The following is a 24509-nucleotide window of genomic DNA, read 5'->3' as shown; positions in this document are numbered from 1 at the left end:
AACCATCAAAACACAATAATTATAACACTAATTACTCCAGTGAATCCCAAGCCAACTAAAACGGTGCTATTAATTCCATCATAACTCTCAAACACACCAGTTTGGACTAGATCTCCCTTCTACACCCTATAAGATATTGTTAACTGCTTTTATTTCCCATGAAAGAGTGATCACCTGACATACACTTTGGTTATAGCATCATGCTTGTAACTCCATGTTTAGATGGCTGAACAATTATTTCTGCAGTTAATCACTATCAGACAGCACAGTATTAACTTTATTCAGCCAACTACATAACACATGGATATTTTCAAGTAGGGACTGAAAACTGTGTCCTGAAATTTTATGACTTACTACAGCCTCAGGGAACCACATGCCTCTGCTTCTCAGCCATTTACTGATCTGACACATCTCTGTGTGTTGTTCCTGTAAAAAAAATCACACTGGCTTAAACAGGCACTGCTGCACACATCAAATGACTACCAAATTTATAGAACAAGGTATTATACTGTTCAAGGCATTCCAGTAATCTGTTTATCATACTCTTAGAAGTATTGTTGCACAGTTTGAAGAGAGTTCTGCCTGCATTAACTTGGTCTATGACTACAGATGCCAAACTGTTTTGCATAAAGTAGAAAGCTGCTTAAGACTATAATATTTCCAGCCCCTACCCTCATATAGTAAGTGCACATTCTCAAAAAACTCTTAATGAGTAAGATCTGCAGGCATCTGGCTTGCCATGTGGTTGGGGCTTCTTGGTTTCATGCTGCCAAAATGAACTTAGACATTTTAAATGTATCTGTCATCTTTTCTATGCCATCCCAGGGTGTCATTTCTTCAGCTGGCAGAGAATAGGATGAATCTTGGCTCCACTGAGTCAAGATATCACACCATTGTGAACAGTTGTTTAAACTATGACTGTCTGCCTTCATAGTAGTAGCTTATTCCATTTGTTGTGTTCTTTCCACAACAAATTATAGCAAATAGCTTCAAGGTGAACTCCACTTCAAGAATAAAGAAACTCCAAAAGCACATATTCAGTCTTTATTTTATTAAAACAAGATTTGTTCTGCTGAAGGAATGAATGAATTTATAAGTGCAAAACAAACAAGGAACAAAACCTTTGCTTCTGGGCATGCTCAGAACTATCCTATTACAAATTTTTCTGAAAAATATTATCAGGAATGCTGTAATTCAGCAGGTAAAACATTAAAGGCAAAAATTCAGTGATTTTAGTTACATTAGTGAAAGAGATACATTTTACTTTTCCTATCTGTCCCCAAAACAACAAAAGTTGAAAACCCCTTATTTCCAGTATGAGTTCAGATTACTTTGTTCTCAGGCAGAGTGACCCCAAAGGAAGAAGAAAGGAAGACTGGCAAAGGAATCAAGAATCATCATCCCACTCCTGTTTCACACTATTCAGTGACATAAAACAGACTCCCAAGCACAGGGGCACCTGTGCCAACCTGCCCTCTGCACTTCAGACTGGGACAACATCCTCTTCTGTCACCTGTCACTGATTTACTTCCAAACAGAACATACTGCCCTGAAATTTAGCTCTTACAACATAAAAAAAGAAATCCAAATAAGTGACTGAGAAAAACAATGGAAACAATAAAATCTGAAATAAAATGAGCAGAAGATACAGAGAAAGAACATCCAGCAACACCACTGAACCAGTCTGTAGTATCGCTGTATCCTTACAATGTCAAACAACCACAGACAAAAGAGATAAACAGATAAAAAATTACAACATCAAGCAAAATTATTGCAAAATACATTATCAATAGTAACAACATGAAAACCACAAAACACATTCTCATTTGGGCACAAAATCAGCACGAAACTTAAAACACAATTTCAGATGAACCCATAGGCTCATTAAAAACAGAAATAATCTTATTTATCTGAGTCCCAGAGAGGGGTACTTTCATAACACAATTACCAGAACATTGGATACAAACCTGTCAGAAAGAAGAGAGCAAAAAATCCTATCAGAAAATTAACTGAAGAACTGCGAGGAGCAAGTGTCAGATATCTGAAGTTTTGGGGGATTGCTATTTTATGTTTGGTTAGCACCTGACACAATATGATGGAGTCACACTCATGGTTCACAATCCTAATAAATAATAAAAATCTATCTGCTTAGAATAAGACTGTTTTGAAAGGCTGAATGAGTACTTTACGTGGGGAGACTTTTTAAAAATTATGAATGTGTAATAAAAACAACAAACTTACAGGTCAAAATAGCATACGTACTAAAGAAGAAATAGTAACATTTTTCTCTTCTATTAAGGAAGATACTGGTTCTAACTGCTGCCAAGTTAATTCAAAAAGCATGACTTTACTCCTCTCTACTCCAGCTCTTTTCTTGCTTCTCTATGTCAAGACATGCAAACACTGACAAAATCCCTTTGTCTCTTTGTCCACTAACATCAAAAGAACTCAGATCACATCCCCCTATCAAAAAAAAAAAATACAAAAGGGAAAAAACCATAAACAAAAATAGAAACAAGAAATATCACCCAAAACCAACCAACCCACCCACCAATTTTGGAGAGAAAGTATTTCAGTTCTCAAGTTTGCCATTGCTGTAGACTTCACAACCAAGCTATGAAATATCAGCCATGCTGCTAATGAAACAATGTTCTATCCCATAATGGCAGAAACTCCATTACTTATCTAACAGGAAAGTGCCTGCCTATTTCTCAAGACCCCAGAATTTTCTCCTTCTTGCACATGATCCTGAGGATCTTTGCAATATTTTGTTTTGCAAATATGTTCATAATTCTCATTCCAAAGCAGCTTCTTCTTTTACTTCTCACATCACAGTCTTTCCTCTTTTTCCTAGTGGTCATTGAGCATGCACAGAAGAGGTTTCTGAATATTCAGAAGTGAGGCACAGATTAATATCCAAGCCTACAGTAAACCTTAGCTTGACAATATGAACTACAAAAATGTTTCCAGACTTGTACCTCAAGTCTTATTCTTCTAATAAATTCTTACATACTTTTTTTGGGGGTTTTTTCCTTTTTTTTAAGAAAAATATATAGCTACTTACACTCTTATTTAAATAGAACATTTTTCTTCTAAAAATCCCACCCTGATAAGAGGGTCTATTACCAATAACAAAAGACATTACAGTCTAAAAATATTAGTAATTTATAGTCCTCAACACATCTTTATTACTCAAGATTTCAAGGAAAAGTTGTGCACTGAAATAATACAAATGTACAATGAATGAGTATGGAGAACAGTATTTTGACTCTAAACAATTATATACTAGTGTTCTTAAAGTACAATGTACATTAAAACTTATTCACACACAAAATAATTCATGCTCTTCACGTGTGAAATACTGTGAAAAATAAGATGGAAGAAGTTAAATAGGAAAACATTCTTGTACCATAAAAATATGTTAGAATGGGACTTATCTATAGTTAAAGCTTTGCTTTAAAACAAATTTATTTAAAAATCTTCTTTTGCTTTATCTAAAAATTAGCCTTTCTATAAAAACCATTCCTTTAAAACTTTGCTTTAAAAACATCAGTTTTATATTAGACAAAATATTAAATTATACAGGCACAATTAGTGGAGGGCTATAAAAATTTATATTACAGCCCTTCATTTTCCAGTGACTTGCAATACAGTCATAAGATTCTGTGTCTACAGACAACCATAGGAAAATTCATCCAAAGAAATCAACTTTTATATAAAAAATAAAATAAATTAAAACAAAACAAATAAAAAAATCTGTCAGATCATATTTGACTTGTAAAGGAACTTACTTTCCAGCTGACACATGCCCATCTTTTACTTATCTTAGGAAATATGCACATACATTAAAAACATCCTCAAAATATTCTCTGAACATGTGGTTTATGATGACAGCTTTTATATTTCCTTCAGGTACTGCATATTAAAATAAACCATTTCCAAGTCCACCTTCATCTCAGCCCAAATCTGTGACCCTTGACACTTCAAAAAGAAGTGAATGAAGAATCAAGAACAGTTTTGTTTTCTGGGGGGAAAATGCACAGATATGTTCAATGCCAGAGACGGCAAAGTCTGCTCTTTTCCATGCTTTTCTTGTGTTCTGAAAAATGTATTGTACCACTAGAGAATTTATGAAGACCTTCAAGGCCAAACAGATTATATAATATATCAAACTGAAGATTCAAAAACCAAAGCCTGGATTATGATGATGTTTAACTGTGTGCTTAATTTACTGTAAATGAACCATTAATCTTAAGTTTTAAAGCACAGAAACACCCGTGAGACTGGCTTTATGTCTCCTAAGCACATCAAATAAACTGTCATCATAACAGCTATTAAAAAAAGAGAGAAAACTAAGCCAAACCACCATGGTTTTGGGGCTTTTTTTGCCATAAAACCATAGTAGATGGAATACCAGGGGCCAAACTTGAATCTCTATGGAATATAATTTTTATTCAACCAGGCTTTTTAACCAAATATTTGAACTCTAATACATTTAAATGGATGCTGTGTTAGGTTTATAAATATTTTACTGAAAATTTAGAAAGGAAGTTTGAACTCTAGTCCATAAAAATTTAACCAACACTATACCAAATAAAGCCAGAAAAGCATAGAACCCCAAACTCAAGCCTGACATTCTGAAACAATTTGCTGCTATTTGTCTGCATTACAACTTTTCCATCCCCCTCACTAAGGAATGTGAAATTCACCTACAAACTTATTCAACAAGGTATTAGAAACAAACAAAAAAGCCCCCAAACATAACCCTATATTTCTTTTAGCTTCAGCTACCACCATTTGAACAGTCCCCTAAGGAGACATATTTCCTTACCAGCATGGTCCATTATTGCTTGATGAGAGCCCACAGTGACTTTCAGTCCAAAAAAAAAAAAAAAACTTTGGACATGATTTCAGGAACAAAGAAGTCAATAGAAAAATGTGTAAAATTATATTTCATTTCAAGAAAGCACTGAATTGATCTGAATTGTATCATACTGTATTAATTTTAATGCCATTCCACAGGCAAGTATATATTATGTGTTGAAGAAGGTGCACATATATACAAACACAAAATACATACACAGATTTCAGCCCTGATTGATGTGTCTTCATTATACTTCTAGCATAGCAAGTGAGTCATCTTCTGCACTTTAGAATTACGTGAAAAAAATTAAATAGGCACAATTAATTAACAGAGCTTCTAAATTACCTTATTATAGTGCACTGTTACGCACTGATAATACCATAATAACAATATGATACCATTCAAGGTCATTTTGCTGATGGACAGTGAAGACTAGTAAATATGATTATAAGTGCTTTTAAATCAAATCCACAATTTCTGCAGCTTTACACAGTAGAACAGTGCAATACATTGTGTCCCCATATTCCAGGAACAAGAGCTGAGTTTACAGTTTTATTTATTTCACATTAGACTGGCTTTGCACTTTCTGGAGCTCTAGCACTTCAACTTCACTTCTCTATGGCCTCTTTTTTTCCTCCTTCCTTCTTCCAGGTGCTGGCTATAAAAAAAAAAAAAAAAAAGAAAAAAAGAAGTTCTTTTGGTAGCTAGCTCTCACCTGGTAGAACAAGGCAGTTTCGAAGTAATGGTACAGCAGAGGTTCTTGTAGAGCGCCGGCTCACAGTGCCAGGATGACCCCGATCTCCACTTACTTCCCAGCTCCTGACTTTGGAGGAAGCTTGCTCTGGTTTCTTGGGAAAAGATTCTGATGTGACTTTCTGCCTTTTTTCAGGAATCCCTGTTACAACTGTTGAGTTCAGAAAGGCCCTTTTTGGTTTCCTCCTCACCTTTAATTTTTTAGCATCAGGCTTTTCTTTCTTAGGGTGCTTTCCCACTGTAGTTTTCCTTGTCTGGCACCTGTGTATGGAGAAAGCAGATTTCTGGGCACAAGGCTGAAGTTGTCTTCTCATCCCCTCTTTCTGTTGTTTTTTAGTTCTGGACGTTTGTTTGCCTGTGGTCACTCTGTTTCCTCTCCTAGCAAGAGTACATCTGACAGACTTAGATCCTGCAGCCTTTCTGGAAAAAGCTGGTTCTTTGTTAGTGCCTTCTTTTCTCTTCCATATTGCTTTTGGAGTCTCCCTCTCTGACCACTCACTCCTAATGGAGGTCAGAGGAGTTTTGGTAATTCTATTAAATGGAATTAATCTATAATCTCCTTCTATCACAGAGTTCAAAGGTGAAATGATTAGGTGTTTAAAAGAGTTCTCAGATACAAGACAATCTGTTTTTTCTGTGGCAACAGATGGTCCATCTGCCTTTTGACTTGAAGCTGCATCATTCCCTTTATCTTGATCAGGCAGGAGAGATGCTGAAGAAGAACTACAGAAGTCTGACCAATTGAGTGACTTTGATGGCGTGCCTTCTCTCTGTGTATCAGCTAGTTTCTTCATGTTTGCATCAAAGCTGAGGCTTCTGAAAAGCTGTCGAACATGAGAGGGCTTTTTGGCCTTTTCTCCAACTGTACTTTAGGAGGCGTTTTCAGAATTCGATTTGTCAGTGGGTCATAATACTTGAGAGAACACTGTTTGTATTTATATCTTACAGAGTCCTTGCTATCTGTGGAATGATGATTCTTCCTCATCTTGGGAATATCTATAGGTTTACCTTTGCACTGTTTTACCTCTGGGCACGAGAGTACATACACCACTGTCTTGGGCTGAACAGGACTCATGATCTTGCTGTAGGACTCTGGAAGTTTAAGGGCACATAGTCTAGTTTTCATGTCTGGAGTTTTTTCATTCTCCAGCAACGCAATGCTTGCTTTCTGATCAGCTGGATCAGATTCCCTTCTAGACATTTTCCTTTTTACTACAGGGTAGTTCAACAGACTTGTTTGGGTGCCATGGCTGACTTTAACCACCTGACACCTTGAAGCCAGGCGCCATGTCCTTTTCCTAGGCATTTTTACAATTTGTGGGTTGCATAGTGTATCTGAGGCTAAAGACGGGTTATCCAAATCAGAGCCAACACTTAATACATCATTAAATTCTGGCAGTGCCTTAACTGGTGCACTTTCTGTTCTATTACCCTCAATAATATTGATCCTTTTTTCATCCTTCTGCTTTTTTTTCTTCATTCTCTTCCCTGCACAATTGGCTGAGGATTCACTGTTGAAGTAGCAGCGAAAACGACCTTCCCTGAAATCACGCACAAGTTCTTCAATTTTTATATCATCTTCATACATTATTTGAGACCAAGTTTTTCCCACAAAAGAAGGAGGCACGTGAGGCAGGGCTGGAAGAACTGGTTCTTCGGGATGAACTCCGACATCCTTTTTCACTGCTTCTATTTTCTCTAATGATTCAGTTTTTAAAACAGAAGAGAGCTGTGTTCCATAGTCCTTATCTTGCAAACATACTTGGACCTCTTTCAGGAATTCTATATCTTTTATAGCTGCCTTGGGTAAATGTGTTCCTACCTGTATTGGTGCATCACAGTCAAAACTCATTTCAGAGCCCTCTAAATTGGTATGGTCCAGAAGTGATGAAAAAGGTACATTGGGATTATTCTCTTTTTTGAAATAAATTTCTTCAGATGTAGTTTCATGGCAGTATTTCACAATTACATCTTCAATAGTTTCATCCACTGAATTTTCATCACCTCTGTTTGTCTTCATGTTTTTGCATCTTGCTAGCTGTGGGGATGTCCCAAGATCTAGGGAGCTGCTGATACCCACAGTATCCCTGAGATGGAGATCAGACACCAGAGTTTCATCCTGAGTTCGTAAATTATCTCGCTTTGAGAGAGACTGACCTGAGGTAATAAAGGAAGAATTACTGTGGCTGTGTGTAGGATTCTGATGAGAAACTGAAGGGCATTTTGGGTGAGCCATTGCTGGAGCAGGATTCAAGCGTGGGTTCAATAACACATCCCTACTGCAGACCTCCACCGCTCTTTCATCACATCCTCTACGCAGAAACAGATTTGATGCTGCCAAATCCCTAACATTTTTTCCTGTTTTAGGATTAACAGAGGAACTGTGGCTTGTAGGACTGAGAGAAAACTGCTGAGGTACAGAGCTCACAGCTGTAGACTGACCTTCATGGCTATGATCTGCAATTCGAGCATGTTTCAGATTTACCCATTTCTTATCACTACAAATGCCAACAGACTGCTGGGATATTCCTGGAGCACATTCCTGGCCTCTTTGTAGTTTTTGAAAACCTGCTTGTGTGACAAAAGTTTTCTTTGTGCCCTCACGAGACAGGCATGGAGCAGAAGAGCCTATTTCACGAATGGACTCCTGGTCTTTGTTGGAAATCTCCTGTTTCTCACTATTCCTCTTTTTCTGCAGCTCTTCTGAGGACAGGCAAGAAATCCTAGGAGCCTCCAGAGTGACGGGGAATGGCATGTCATCATAGGTTGGTCTAAAGGAGAGAGGAGAAAAAAACAGCTTAAATAAATACTGTAAATATGCTTACAATTTTTCAAAAAACAGCAGTGTAGGGTTTTTTTAAGAGTCATTACCTAGACTGCATCACTTCTAATGAACAAACTGAAATTACTATTTCTGTTGTTCTATCTCAGAGATACTAATTTTTTTTTTTAATTATGGAGGGGAAAATGCTCCACAAAGCTAAAGATAACAATTTGGGCATTAGTCTAGCACCCTCTTTATGCAATCATCAATTAAGAACGGCCAAGCATAGATTATTGTAATTTTATAAATACAGCAGACCAGAAAAAGCAAAGATATTTTCTTTGTTTGAAGTGGTAAGCCTATAAAGATGTGATTTCACTGGTCATACTATCATTACTTAAAATCAAGCTTTTGTAGAGAAATGGAACATAATAATAGGACACAGTATAAAACCATTGTTGAGTATAAATGCCCTTTTCCCTACAAATTATGGCTGCCTGATAGGAACTCTGCACATGTGGCCAAGGAATTCCATGTTTACTGTTTCTCAGACATACCACAGCTTCTGACTCACTCCTGCAAGAAGCCAAGTTAGGATGGTTCAGCCTTGCTGTGACAACAGATTTTTATATATTCTGTAACTGGCAGTTCTGTCTTTAAGACTGCCTCAAACACAAGGGTTTGTGTCTTTCAGAATTAACACAGCTGACAGATAAGGACTATTTTTCCTATGCAACACAGGAACCCACAAGGCTTTCATGTGTAGCAGCCAGGCAAATGCAATGAAAACAATTTTTAAAATATGTAAATATAACTGAAGAAGGGAATATTGTGTTTCACTCAAAAATTATAACCATCTTGTGAGACCCCAATGGATGCTTACTTTAATACATGGCAGACATCAGCTAACATTAGTATTGTAAACAAATTTTATAGTACAGTAATTTCCTTGGTTATATAACTAAAACTACATACAGCTAAGGGGTTTAGGACTGAGTAAGCAAGAGAAATCTCATATAATGAAACATTTAAAAAGAACTATTACTACATGAATGCAGAGTAATCAAATACATCAGATGATCAAACAATGCCTATCATCTGAAATGCTGTGTTGCCCTTGCACAAATTCTTGGTCACCTAAGCTCTGAAATAGGACCTAAAGGGAATGCCAGATGCAACAGCACTAATCTTTTTAATTTCCTGACTTCAGGGTTCTTCCATCTTTGCGTGGAACATCTTTGCATCCTGGCATTTGGACCTTGCTGAATGACTGAATATAAAACTGAATAGATTTTCATATGGAGAAACTATAGCAAACTCCTAGGTCTCTAGCTCAGTTAACAGCCTACAAGCACCTCTCAAAAATGCCTTTTAAGCAAATGTCCCTGGGGTAAGAGAACAGAACGACAGTTTTATATCGTTAGGAACTTTTGACAGTTTTGCTACAAATTACCCCCTTAAGTAAAATGAAGATTTACTTTCTAAAATGCTCAATACTATTTCCTTAAGTAAAAAACTTACATACCAAGTGTTTGGAGGAAGGAATGATTTGATGGTTTGTGGGTGTTTGGTTTTGTTTTGTTTTTTTACTGGGGGAGAACAACAATATCCTTTGAAATTCAGTATAAGGCAAAGCTCTGATGAATTTTTCCTTTTTCCACATAACTACTAGGTATACTGGTTCTGTAAAACAAATCAAGTCTTACAAATATTTCCATAATCTTTTAAAAGTGCACATAAAGATCCCTTGTATGAATTCAGCTAAACAGTAAAAACAGGTATTTAAAGAACTGTGTGAAACTGTATAAAAATCCAAGTGTTTTAACATGAGAAAGAAGAGAATCAAAATCTTACCTTGAGCGTCAGTTAAGATCATGACTTTCTTTTCAGAGCAGGACCACAGCATAAATCTATTCATGCTTTCTTTTCCATCTTTAATTTTCTTCCTCCAAGCTCTGTCTAGATTTGGGATTACTGTTCCCCCTTCTTCCTCCAACTTAATCTAGATTTTGTATATTATTTTTCTCACTCTATTCCTTCTACCAACAAGTTAGAGGAACCTGGGTAGATTGTTTTTCCTTGTTAGTAGGTTTCATTCACCAAAGCAACAAACTTGTATTAGTGACACCTCCAGAGAAGCCTGTCTTAAAGTGAATCCTGTATTTTCTCCACAGCAAAAAATGCTGAACATTCTTGATAGTGCGATAAAATCTATTTATTTAAGATGGGAGGACAATTTATTTACTTGTAGTGATGTGTAAATCATGTCCTGGGCTAGTCTGGCATAAACATGCATATTAGCTAGTTCTGGCACATCCCTGACAATACCAATGAGTGCTTTCAGATAAAACACCCTTCTGCTTGTTTGTCAAGACATATAGCAGAGTTGCATGTTGAGAAACACTGCTCTGTACTGGGATCAAACTGGGATTTTTGTCTGCCTTTCAAAACTTTTCAAATGAGGTTTAATTGATTTTCCTTCATCTATAGAGAAAAATTTAACACACTGATCCTCTTATCACTCTTGAAACATGCACATGATAAATAAAGAGAACACTTTTCAAAACTTGAGCATTAATGAATTGGCCAATTAATTTAATTCAAGTATTAACTGAACAGGCAAACTGCAAGGATAATGAAAAAATAAACATGTTAAAAAAAAAATATATATATATGTATGTATGTAAGGCTCAAAATTAAAATATTTAGAATAAAACATCTAATGCTCAAATTTTAAGAATTTGTGAATGCATGTGAGATTGTACAGTCTGCCATTGTAAGTGCTGACCTATACATTCCTTCTTTTTCAGGTCTTCACATTTAAAAGCTATTAGTGGTGTTGTTTCAAATCCATAACTTGTGAAGTTTTGTCTTCTGATAAACAGCAATTGTCTCCATTGAGCAAGTTTCACCTCAGATAAGCCAAATTTACTGCTCAGCAGTAGAACAAATACAGGAATCCATAACACATGCATTCCACTAACACATATTAAAATAAAAAGCCTTCTGTATTATACCTGCTGTCATGGTATCTGTGGGGATGATGCTGCAAAACATCCTGAAGGAAACGCTCCATCAAGCTACTGGCACCGGTACGATTCCTACAGTATGTTGTAAAATGTCTGTGCTGGGAGCTGAAAATGTGCTGGGGAAAGATGCAGCAGATGATTAGTCTAGTAATACTGCTAACACACAGGCCTATTCCTACAAATTCCTTCCCAGGTTAAACATTACACCATTGCTATGAAAATATTTAAATAAAAAGAAAACAATCTCAATTAAGATTTTAAAATAGTAAAAGAAGATTTAAGTATGTTTAGGCAGTCTCAAATAATATTAGAATGTATTGAAGCATCTTTCTGAGTTGGAACTTAAATTAGTGGTTCTGGTAGCTGCTGATAAATCTCTTATAACTAGTACAAGTACTCTCACAAATCTCACAGCTGCTCACAAGTCTCTTAACCAGAACAAATACTATAAATCTATCTAAAATTGCTTATAAAATTATTGAACTTCATATGAGCAAACATCCTATAATTCACTCAAATTAACAAGAATTTTCTTAAGTGTAGAAGATTAAATAGGCTCCTACTTTCAAATTTAAAAAGTCTGTAAGACAGGAGACGGATAGAAGAACTGAAAATGATTGATCAAACGTCTCCAGCCTTGATATTTACCATATTACTAAAACCCTAATACTTTAAAACATATAGAGATCTCATGATTAAAGACACAAAGAAAATCATAATGGATGCAATGCAGAGCTGTGTGGCACTTCAGAAAAGCAGACTGCAGCAGCTGTGCCACTCCATCGCCATCTTTTACAACAGGTAACAAATAAGCAAGGGATCTTCCTCAGGGCACACATCGTGCAATTCACAAACTGCTCATTTTTCACTAAGTATTGGTTGTTTGGTGTAGAAAGATATTTATGAGTTGATAAAGCCTTAGGTACTCCTTGCTATCTGCTGCCAAATTATGCAGAAGCTGTCTCACCTGTTCCAGATTACTGTAGTGTACGTGGCAACAGTTGCAGTATCCTTGTCTATTTTGCACAGTGGATGCTCCAGGCCGAGGATGTTCTGGTCCTCTTCTGTGTAAACTGAAAAAAGCAGGTAATTTTGTCAAGACATGTTGGGTTGTTCAATCCATGTCCTTAGCATCAAAATTCTAAATATCTCCCTTACTACACAGATGGGAAAAACTTGCAAGATAAATGTTTCCATTTTAGAACTGTAATGGTGAGACTATGTATTTTAAAGTATTCTCAAGCAAATTTCACTAAAAAACTTTTTTCCTAAATGCAGAACAAAGGATAACAGCTTGACGGCACAGTTAGCTGAAATCTGAAAATAACTGCCTCTAAAGAAAAAGGCAGAGTCATCTTTTAATTTTTCTTTTGTTAGTATTTTGAAATAAAAGAAGAAAAGACAAAAAACACTTGACATCCACACAGCAGTTTGGGGCACTACAACATGCCTTCCCCACAGTTTTCACCAGTACCTGGGTGTAAGATACAAAGGACCTCCAATCATACACCTAATCCATTTTGTGGCACTGTCATCCATTACACAAGGTCACAGATAAGGCTGTAAAGCAGATTCTTCCCATCTTTGGCAAGCAGTAAGCTGGATGCCAGTTAGATCACCTAACTTACCTGCTACTGCTGTCCTGTTGTGGAGAGCCCTCAACACCATGTCTTTGGATTCCTACAGAACAACAAAAACAACAACCAAGAAATCAACCAACCAAACACATGTATAAAACACAAAAACCAACAGAGTATCAAGGAGATGGAGAGTTTTACCTGCACCTAGCTACTTCTCTAACATTTGTCAAAACTACTATTTTAAAGGAAGATAAACGGTTTACTAAGTTCAAAAAAGCATGAAGAGATCCTTTTGTCAGCAAAGTTCATCCAACAACTTAAAATAAGCTTTACTCTTTCATAGCTGGGGTGAGGGAGTTTTTCTACTGATTTGTCTGGGTTCAAGACTAGGCAATCTACATTGGTATGGCAACATCCATAATTACTGAGATAAAATGTAAAATGTCTCATACAGCTTACAACAGGACAAGAAAATTACACCTTCATGGAAAACTTGTGGATGATTCAGAAGTCACTCCTTCCATCTAAGTTCCATAATGAAATTTAAGAAATCAAAGTAAGCAATTGAACTACAAGATGAACTAATACTTCTACTGCTAGTTATTACATTTTTAAATGTAACTGCAACAAAAACTACTTTGAACATTTTCAGCTTCTTACCTTGTGCTGAAGAAGCAGAAGCTTCATCAGATCGTTTGAGTCTCTCAAACATCTGTAAGTAAAAAATTTTTAAAGTCAGTCCATCCTCATACTCAGTGTATCCTGAAGCTTCTTTAAAAGCTCTAAACTGTTTCAGCCATAGACCAATACCTGATTTAAATGAAACTGCATTCTAAAAAGGAACTTCTGCTTTACTAGGTTACCCTGATATTACATTTAGCAGGATGTTTTAGTTTTGATAGAAGGGACTAACTTTTAATTAATGAAATCAAATACTATACCTATTATACCTTAATAACCTGTTAGGTTATTAAGCACTAACCTTGTCAAATTAATTTAATTACTTAATTTCCGAAGTTGCCTTAACAATTAAGACAAGAAATATATGGAAGAAAACACATATGAGACCTATACTACACGAAGAAATTATCTAGGCTGGAAAAGTAAGCCTTATTACTCAAAAGATCTGCAAATCAATTTTGAATCTCACAATTTATAGTAAAAATATGACTGCAGCAACAAGCAGTCATGTGCTTTAGGGTGTCCAAACACAAAGGACTTCCAGGTGTCACACAGGCCTTTTATGCTATGGAATGTAAACATTAAATCAGCTTTCTAGTACCTACCTTAGAGTCACCAACCTTCCTCATCCACCAAAGCTGGATCCAGACTAGCAAGCAATAAATGTCAAACAGGAGGCCATCTGCAGTGCAGGACACTTCTCTCATCCCATCTGGCAACATGGAAGTAAAAGAGCCTTTTAAAATAGCATTAATAATGCATGTTTTCCATGCCCTAAGGCATGTAAATTTTTCTGTACCATTTTGCAAACAGTTGAACAAATGGATAAATCTTTTTGAAGTCTGCAGCATATCTTTTTTAATATGGAAGTAATTTTGACAGTCTTTCCTATATAAATGTTAACCATTCCTTCTGGAATAACTTTTTCTACTTTCCTCCGCATGGGCCCTGTGTACTAAACATTGTTGTCCTTTCTGAGACTATACATTGCTCATGATAAAATACTTCAGCTGTTATAGCAGTTATGGTCAGAAGGAATATTTTAATAGCTCAACTTTAAACAGCCCCTCACCCCCAAAAACAACACAATCCACCAAAACACCAAACTCCTTCTACTTCCAATCGTGTTTCAATTTATGTAATAATATTAAAAGCCAAAATAAACAAGAAACCCCAGCTGTTCCTATAAACCTTTTCATCTGGCAGCTGAGAAAAGCTTTTTTGACAGATCAACTCATCTCAGTCATCCTGTTCTATTTCCTATACACTGCCAGGATCTGAAAGAAAGTGAAGGAAAACCACAGAAAACTATCCCTACTATCCCTCATGAGTGGTGCTCTATGTAAAATCACTTGTTCTACCCGCTTGAAGTAAATTTCCTGCTATTTGAAGTCTTACTGAACATATACAATCTTACGATAAAGCTAAAAGTGTGGCAAGTGTAGCAACCACAGAGGAGACAACCCCACGGTGAGGCGGTCAGACAGCTCCACAGCCAGCAGGGGACACCACAACCATTCATCCCCATCCACTGCCCCAAAAGGAGATTAAAGCACCTCGACAGTATGTTGGAGGATGGAGGAAAACCTGCTGTCTTAGAGGAATTTCTTAGAGGAAAACCTATTCTCTTTATATCAGTGTTTTGAAAAACCACTAGTGTACAGGATATACAGCTTGCTTACCATCTGAAGTCAAGCTCAACCCACAAGCTAATAAAATTAAGGAAATCTGCTTCGTAGATGCTTTATTTATTTTGTCAAAATCTGGGTTGCCTGAGATCCTTACTTTTTAAAAAACCCACAAAGGATTTTTCAGATGTCCAAGGAAAGACTGCAGAATTATGCCTTAGTTAAGATATTTACAGTGGGCACGATCTTAAACTGTTGGATTAAGAGTAAATAAATACTATCTGTTCAAGATAAAGCTTAAATGTTTTACAACCAAAAAATCCTTTAAATTGTAACAAATGTATAAACTGTATAAACAGGTACATACAGAAATATTTGATTTTGTAAAACTCTAATAAAGCTATTTTAGCAGATGTCTCTAAAACCAATGCTTCGTTTTGGCTTCATTGAACTACTCTGTGTACAGCAGGTAGAGAATGAAAATCTTCAATCATATTTAACTACACAACCAAAAGGTATGAAACACATTAAAATTTTAAAAAATAATCTAAAAGAAAAACAAAAAAAATCAGTGGTGCATTCTGATAGTACCTGGGTGTCAAAGGCATCAGATAAACTCTCCAGAGCCTCAAGAGTGACACTCCAGACAGTGTCACTCTTGCACCGCAACAAGTAAAATAAAAAGGGCGAAAAGGCAATAAAAACTGCTCTTCGAAATGCACCCCTTCACCTGAGAGCAGCTGTGCTGGGCAGGCCGGGGGAGAACGAGTCCCTCCCCTAGACAGAGGCACAGGCAGGTGCCTTCCCACAGCGCTACCACAGCAGGGAGGCGGCAGCTCCCTCAGCAGCGGCCTCTGCCCCGTGGCCTCACCGCAAGGCGCGGCTCCGCTCCCGTCCCGGCTGCTCCGAGCCCGCGGTGCCCGCCCCGCCTCGCTCCGTCTCGCTCCGGGCCCCGCCGCCCGGGGCGGAGCCGCAGGGCCGGCCAGCAGCCGAGGGACCGGGGCCGGCCGTGCCCGCGGGAGCTCCGCCCGCCCCGCCCCGCCGGGAGCCGCCACCCGCGGCCGGGCGCTGAGGGGACGCTGAGGCGGCCCCGCGCTCTTGTCCGCCCACTGCCGCTTCCCCGCTGCCGGCGCCGGCTCACCTCCATCGCTCCCCGCTCGCTCTTCAGTGCCGCCCTGGGGTCAAGGGACGCCATCCTCTGCTTCCTGCTCCGGGTCGGCGGGCCGCGCCCCGCGAAGGGAATGGCGGGAGCTGCGGTTCCCGGGCCGCTGCTCCCCCCCCCCGGCTCGGGCGCCTCCTTCCCTCAGAGCCACGCTCCGCCCGCCCGGGATCCCGGCCTGTACCCGCCATGCGGGCCGGGCTGTGGGGAGCCGGCTCGGCGCGGCTCGCACGGAGCCCCGGAGCGTCGCTTCCTGCAGCCCGGGCTGCAAAACTGCTCCAGAACGCCTCGGGGTGGCGTCTTTTGTCAGCCCCGGCAGGGTGTTTTTGGTTACGGAAAAGTAGCCTCTTAGCTAAGTTTCATTTCAACAACTGTACTAGTCATTTTCTCCTTCAAAACACACTATTTAATGTACTTGAAAGTAAGCTAAAGCGTTATTTTATTTTATTTTATTTTATTTTATTTTATTTTATTTTATTTTATTTTATTTTATTTTATTCTATTTTATTTTATTCTATTTTATTTTATTTTATTCTCGGCCGTTAAAAGTAGCTTGCTTTGCACGGTGTGGGTTGTTCAAGTAGGTTTTATCAGAACCTTAAAGTCTGACTTTACCAGAGGTAATGCTAGAGCTGCTTTGCTTCTAAGTGGGCTTAAGAATGTGACCTTTCCTCAGGTTCTCTTTTTTTCATTTATAGGGTTTTGAACGTTTATCTCATCTCCTGTGGGAAACCAGCCATTGCATATTTCTCTCACTATGCTGAAGCCGCAGGGTGTTTTAAGTAATCCAGGCAGACACAAAGTCAACACAACACCCTTATGTGTGAAGACAGGTGCAGATACAGGCTTGGATTGTTCAATGGAGGGAAAACAATCCTGAATGCGCTGCAATACAGAAAATTTAAAGAGGTTGCTGTAAAAAGGAGCTGCTGTGTGGCTATGTGATTATGAAACCACGGCTTAGAAATGTCCACCCACGCTGAGCAAGTAATTCAATACAAATTTCACATGACAGGAGAGTAGAAGGCCTCTCTTTAGGAAGGCTGAATTTAGTTGCTGTTGGATTCTTTTGATTCATGCATGCCTATGAATATATCTTTCCTGCTATCTATCTTGAAAAATAAATATTTATTACAAAACAAAAGTTGCCTGATGATATTTTGTTGCCTAGCACGATCCACAACTTGGGAAAAATGGAACTTTCAGCTGAGAGCATTTGCACGCATGGAAGGCTCAGGCACGTGCCCAAATTATTGCATGTCAGCAGAGCTTCATTGTTTAAACATGTGGCAAACACATATGTAGACATGTTATCTTAGGCTGAAATAGTTTACTTTTATGGTGGTTTATGGCAGGATTAGTGAGTTACTGTGGCTCTGCTAGCTCCATGGCTTATTGAAACAAAGGAAGCTTGGTTGCATAGCTGAGGCACTGGAGTTTCTTTTCCAGAATGGCTCATGAGAAACAGAAGCCCTTTTTAGCTCTGAGAAATCTATGCAGTCTGTCTTATAATTCCACGCAACATGTCCCCAGAATATTCCTGAATATTTTTGCAGGATAGAGTGTAACATTCCATCTCTTGGACTGTCATGGAAAGATAGTAGAATTTAGTCTTGTGTTGCCAAGTGTTTTTTAGCTTTCAATTCTTTCTGTATTTATGAGCTAGAGGTTTCACCTTGATTCAAATTCATGTAAGGCATTGAGAGAGATTGCTGTCCTTCAGTCTCCTCTTCCCAGCTAGGGAACTACTCCTCACATATGAGCATGAACATTGAGTAGGGCTGACAAACTTCCCCTTAAAAAATGATTCTTTCTCTTGATGTAAGCAATGTAAGCATCAGACTTTTTTTTTTCCTCTCTGCTGGTGTCTTTACTCATGTATTCAGATTTTAAAAATCTGCCCCCTACCTTTCACTGTGTTGCTTTCTACTTTTCCTTTGATTTGGTTTGTAGTTTTCACTTCTGTTATCCAAATGTAAGTCAAAGTTGTACCCATGAAATCATTAAGACAAATTAACAAAGACAGTCTCTTTCCTAAAGAATGTCAAATTGCTTCCAACAGCTGGGTTCAGATTGGAAAAGAGAGAATGTGATGAAAGAAAATCAAGCTTGGTAAAACTAGCTGGCAGGAAATTCTTGGCTAGGTTTTTAGTTTGTTGCATATGTACTTTATGCATTCTGATGTTATAAGCATAATTTATCTTAAATGGTTGTTTTGGTAAAGTTCTTCAAGGGATCTGAGCTAAGTGTTGACTGACGGACAGTTGAAGGTCTGGGGCTTGAGCCATGCTGAAATTACCTTTGCCAAATGTTCCCAGTGATGGGTTGCTGGGTTTAGCCTGGATTATAACAAGGCAGTGTAGATTTTAGAGAACTTTTCATTCTGAGTAACCTTGGGGAGAAAGTGTCTTTCCAACTTTACAGTTCCATAGTGCCTGGCACTGTATTAAAACCTTTAATTCCTAAGAAGTAATTGTAGTCTTTCTCTGAAAAATCTGATCTTGGCCACTGGCTGATATCAGGTATGAGATATAGGGAACAATTATCTGGTCCTGTATAGCATGCTAGTTTTCCCCTTTATTATGAATTCTGTGATATTTAATAAAGTTTTTCAAAGTAAAAAAAAAATAATTCCTCAAAAGTGTAAAAGGTAAGGATAATCTCTTCACAAAACAGAGCTTCTTGTTTTCTTTGCTCTGCTTTTCTCAAACACTTAGCTGGGATTGACAGATTACTATTACACATTGATTCTTCTCTATTATAAGTATTTTTCTCATTTTTGAATGAAAAACATATGTTTAAAAAAATAATAATGGTTTTTTAGTTACTTGGATGTGGCACTGAAATGAAATGAAAACCAAAACCAATTTTTTCTCTTTTTATTAATTGTTTAATCCACCACAAAGCTTGACAGTTGTGTAATAATTGAAACATGATTGGATAGTGACCAAGAAAAAAATTTGATATATCATTTAGAAGCTTTAAAAGACAGCTTTAAAAAATCATTTTTGAAATGCATGGGCGTATCATTTTCTACTAAAAATATTATTTTACTTTTGTGTAATCAGATCTTAAATTTTTAAAAGGTGACTTGAAATACAAAACAGTTTGACTCTTTTTCCAATATCTTGTTAGAAGAAAATCCTTCTCTAGTCAATTTTAAATTGATTTGGAAGCCATGCTGCTGCTTTCACAGGCTTGCCATGTCTGTCTGTGGGTTCTATGCACTTTTTTCCACTAAAATTGCTCTCTATATTTTACTTCTGTTTACATTTACAGAATATAGAGATTTTTAATATAATAGTGCTGAGAAAAATTCTGGGATGTACTGATCCCAGAGGGTTTTATTACTGCTGTTAGGTCTGCTGTTGCTGTTCATTTGCTGGCAGGTCATCCAGAAGGAACAGCTGAAGAGACAACTCTGAAAGGATTGCTTTAAATAGTATGGCTACAAAATCTATCCAAATCCAGTGCTTTCAGAAAGTTTCTGTATGATGGGCTTCTAATCATCTTACATTAGATTTCAATCCATACCTTAGCTTTGCTGCAGTGGTTTTGAATCTCTCCATCAGCTTAAATTATCTTGTTTTTAGGGTGTTCTGTTCTAAAAGTAAATGCAAAGAAAATAAATCAGCAGTTGGAAGTTTGTATGCTAAAGAGGATTCTGTTTTCAGAGAACATGTTTTCATCATAAAATGCTGAATAGTTTACTGTCACAGTAATTTCTGTTTTCAGTTAATGATCAGTCATTTAATCTCTCCAAAATAACTCTGCCTGATTTTTTAGGGTAGTGACATAAAGGAAGGGTCTAGGTCAGTAATTAGGCTTGGAGTTGGCTGTACCTGCCTGCTCATGAATTGCAGGATATTCTTTGACCTTCATGTTGTGCATGGAGTTTTTTTATAACTTCAAAAACAACTGTTCCTTAGAATTTCCCTATTCTGTGTTCCATTGTTTCATATTTGCTTCCAAATATAACACCAATTTTAAAATGGTCTGATTGATGTAGTCAGATTGACCCTTGAGAATTGCAAGATTTTCTCAAGTGTTTTTGTTGATTACCAAATTACTTGGAAAAATCTGATAATTTCTGACATGTGCGTGCTGGAAGTTGTAATGGAAAGCCATAAAATGACTCCATTTCCTCCATGCTGAAGGGGACTCTGCAGCCTGAGAGCCTTCAGCTCTGAAGGGAGCAGAAACACCAGGAGGTTCTTGTGCTAACCACAGTAGGATAACATGGTGGAAATGCACTTATCCTCAGGACTGAATTAATCTGGTCTGCATTGCACAATGTTTGCTTTAGCCTGTTTTAAACCATCCATTTTATTAACAGATTAGGTAACAAATGAATGTGGCTTTTTAAATCAAATGCCCATGTGAGTGTCTTGAAATATATTCAATAGGTATAGTAGAGGACTAATACTCCCTTATAGCCTACATCACATTTTGTCACAGGCATTTTTGCAGAAGTAAATATTAATTCTCATTACTCCAAAAGGCAATAATGTCTTTCTGATACAAAGAGATAATTTTCTCAAAGCTGCTTGGAAGGTTATTAATTCTGTTTATCAAGAATTTTCAAGCTCCCAGAAGTTTCAAACCAGCTTTTGCCTCTTGTAATATTCTGAATTAAATGCTTATATACATCCATTTTAATGGAACTGATTTTTGATTTGATTCCTTTCTGATTTTTAATAGATGGATATGAATTTAAGGTAATCTGGAATGTAAAATGAATCTGCAGCTTCCTTGTCTGTAGTGCAGTCTTTAGGAGTTGAGGAGTTCCAAATATATATTATTATGTTGAGTCACTGGATGTTCTGCAGTTTAAGGTGGGGTCAAAATGTATTCCCAAGGAAGTTAAGTAAGTGCTATTTTTCTCTGCTCTGGCTGTTCTAAATAATGTAAAACTTTTTTAATGTTCCTGCAATAAACCACATAAGATATTCTTTTACATCTGAGAAAAAGTGGACTCTCTACTTTGCATTACCATGGGAATAATTTAAAGAAAGTTTTCTTTATGCTATTCACAAGGCAAGCAGAAAGTTAAACAAGAGAAGTTCTGGGTTTCTTTCCCGAGGACAAAACTTAATTTTAGGCTAAGAATGCTGGTATGCAAAAACATTAGCCTTTGAAAAAAAGTCTCTTTCTCTTATAATTTGAAAACAGAGAGGTTTTCATACAAAAAAATTAAAAGGGAGAAAAAGAACTTTTAAACAAAAAGTCTTTCATTTGATTTGTGTTTCTTCAGCATTTCACATACTATTACTTTGGATCAGAGTTTAGCCTCTCTCTTTTTCTGATCTATTCTATGCTGTTAGATTGTCTGTTTTTATAATACTGAAGTAATTTGAGATTTGAGTTCAGTTTCTGGTTTGCACCCAAGGTTCATACAATTAGTGTAATTTCCCTTTGCCTAGTCTCAGCACTGAAATGGAGAAATGGGCTGTTCCCTTCTCCACAAAACCTCTTCTCTTCTCGTTCTCGTGTCTCGTTCGTGCTTCAGGCTTGCGCGTCTCGGTCGTCTGTCTCTTCTCATTGGCTCTTCTCTTCTCTCTGCTCTTCTCTTCTCGTCTCTTCTCTTCTCTTCTCTTCTCTTCTCATTCTCTTCGTTCTCTTCTCTTCTCTCTCTTCTCTTCTCTTCTCTTCTCTTCTCATATCCTCTTCTCTTCTCTTCTCTCTCTCTCTTCCTTCTCTTCTCTTCTCTTCTCTTCTCTTCTCTTCTCTCTCTCTCTTCTCTCTCTCTTTCTCTTCTCTTCTCATTGTCTTTAAAATACAAGTAGCAACTTAAATATCCTTTACATAAAATCCCAAATCCAATCTCATGGATTTAGCATTTTGTGTAAAGGACATGGTCTTTCAGTTCATGTAAATTCTATATTGAAATTCATGCTAAGTGCTGAATTTGGTCATATAGTCTTCTTTAAAAAGAGATTGCAAAGTGAGGAAGATTTCAAATTAACCTTTATGTGTCTTGATAGAGCTTAAGAATCAGAACTAAAATGGACAGATAAATATTGCGAGAGTTAGCTGTGTCTTTGCTTAGATTGATATCCTATGCCTCATCCCCAGAGCCCACTAATGATTTATTAGAGATGGTGTTTTGCTTTTATTGAAGGCCAAGAAAGAGAGAAGGTTGGCTTGTACACTGAGCCCTTAACTAGCAAAGTGTTTTTCAAAGCATCTAATAATTTGCTTTGCCTCTATCACAAGTAGCAGGTTTATAGGGATTTATCAGCTCCAAACTCATTAGAGGCTGAGAACTGGGTAGGATTTAGAAGCAAAACTGTTATCAGAGAGGACAAAGGCAGAGCAGTAGACAGAAGCTTGCATTGGTTCTCCCTATCTCACATTCATTTCTATGGATAAATAACTAAAGTCCTTGTGGAGTCACGGTCAGGTGTTTCACAAGACATGTTTGCATCCACTTAACAGAAAAATAGTCTGACAAATGTAGCTGACTATAAAAAGCAACTTTAAAAATACAAGTGAATATGTATTGAAACCACCAAACCAGGAGCATCTCAGAAAATCCTCAGAACATCTATAGGTGATTGAGTTTGGTTTGGATTTGATTTGCATCAGCTTTGCACTTGGTGGTCAGGAACCATTCCTCATTGCAAGGAACTACTGTCCAATTTAAAACCTTAGCACGTTCATAATTCTTAAGGAATGTCAATGGCTGATCAAGTATTGTAAAGAGCAACCAGCAGGCTCTACAATTCCACATGTGCACAGGTGTTTCTCTTAGTTTAGATTTTGAGCATTAATGGTGCAAAGCAACGTCCTTGCTTGATCACATGTGAGTCACCCTCTGTACATGATCACATGTGTAGGCACCCTGATTATTAGCATATATTTTCAGGGAATGCCCAAATTTTGTATCAACACTCAGTTTTGCTCTGTGTCTTTTTCAGGGAAATAGAATCCTTTTCAGTTTCCCCATCTCCATTTTGTTTGTGTTTAAGACCAGCTGTGTCTCAGTGATCACAGCAGCCAAGAGCAATAGTCTAGTTGTAGAATAGTGAGGGACAGGAGCTGGTGATTGTTTCCTTCATACAAATCTGCTTGCTTTTTGCATTGTTATTCATCATAATAGTCTTCAGCAACTTGGCTGTGAATTGTTAATAGCTGACTGCAAAACGTGAAACAGAAGCACCTCTTGGGTCAGGAGTTCTGAATCCTATTTGAACTGTGGATTTGGGGATTTGTGGATTTTAATGGAAAGACACATTATATAGAAGGTGGAAACTGAGTCTTTGCACTTTAAATGGAAAATAAGGTCTCTGTTGTAAGCATAGTTGTAAACAATTATGCTGGGACTTGCATGCTGAGTGGGTAGAGCAATCTCAGTCCCTAAGAGGTGTGGTTAAAGTTCATCCCTGTGCTTTGGGTTTCCTTGAACTCAGACTGGCCAGGCTTTGGGCAGGTTTTGAGACATCTGACTCAATCCTAGGTGCAGCAAATTCTGGCTTCTCTCTACAGATCTCTCTTCAGAGGTAACTCTGTAGTTCCAGGTAATTTATGTGAAGTGAAAAAGAGCAAGTTGGTTAATCCATACAACCACTACTGAAGATATGCAAATATTTTGTGAAATATGTAGTGAAACAACTGTAGTTTGTGTAGCCTTATTTTTGTGTCTCTAATCTCGGTAGATCTCTCTGAACTAATTTTTCCAAACACTGACATTCCTTTCCATGGGAGGAAACAGCACTTTGGCTAAAATGGAAAAATACTGTTGTTGAGTTGGCTGGTTAGCTATCCAATTAATATAATCTTTAGCACTCAATGACATATATCAGAAGTTTGGTTGTCAAGACACACTCTGAAAATTCCATGGATTTCAAGTGTTATCTGAGTGGCATGTATAGTCTCTTATATTATTGTCATATGAATTTAGAACTTGAATACCTGTGGTCTGAAAGTTATGTAGAAAAGAATTCCTACTTACTTGTGGAAAATGAGAAAAAATGCACACATAAAAGCAAAATCTATGGAGGAAAAAGGCTATTTCTAATGGCATTTTTCCCAGTTATCAAATAAAAATA

General features: G+C 37.5%; 1 protein-coding gene across 3 annotated transcripts; it reads right to left on the bottom strand.

Annotated features, from left to right (window-relative positions):
- Positions 1 to 1319: 1319 nt before the first annotated feature.
- Positions 1320 to 16569, bottom strand: ZDBF2 (zinc finger DBF-type containing 2). 3 transcript variants are annotated; one of them, XR_007777969.1, is made up of 8 exons: positions 16441 to 16569; positions 14277 to 14383; positions 13651 to 13702; positions 13039 to 13090; positions 12378 to 12483; positions 11399 to 11526; positions 5809 to 8388; positions 1320 to 5522 (listed from the first exon to the last, which is right to left on the bottom strand). XR_007777969.1 is itself a non-coding variant. In XM_050976871.1 (7 exons), exons 2-7 carry the CDS (start codon positions 14376 to 14378, stop codon positions 6408 to 6410), a joined length of 2421 nt encoding a protein of 806 aa, XP_050832828.1. In that variant the 5' UTR covers positions 14379 to 14383; positions 16441 to 16569; the 3' UTR covers positions 1320 to 6407. The 3 variants fall into 3 exon arrangements, 2 of the variants coding, with proteins under 2 accessions (XP_050832828.1, XP_050832829.1); XM_050976871.1 differs by having other exon boundaries at positions 1320 to 8388; XM_050976872.1 differs by lacking the exons at positions 11399 to 11526; positions 12378 to 12483; positions 13039 to 13090; ... (1 more) ...; positions 14277 to 14383; positions 16441 to 16569 and adding an exon at positions 9907 to 11392 and having other exon boundaries at positions 1320 to 8388.
- Positions 16570 to 24509: the final 7940 nt, after the last annotated feature.

The sequence above is a fragment of the Serinus canaria genome, chromosome 7 (genome assembly GCF_022539315.1).
Source record: "Serinus canaria isolate serCan28SL12 chromosome 7, serCan2020, whole genome shotgun sequence".
NCBI lineage: Eukaryota > Metazoa > Chordata > Aves > Passeriformes > Fringillidae > Serinus > Serinus canaria.
The sequence above is the reverse complement of the archived record's forward strand: the minus strand, read 5'-3'. Positions and strand labels throughout refer to the sequence as shown.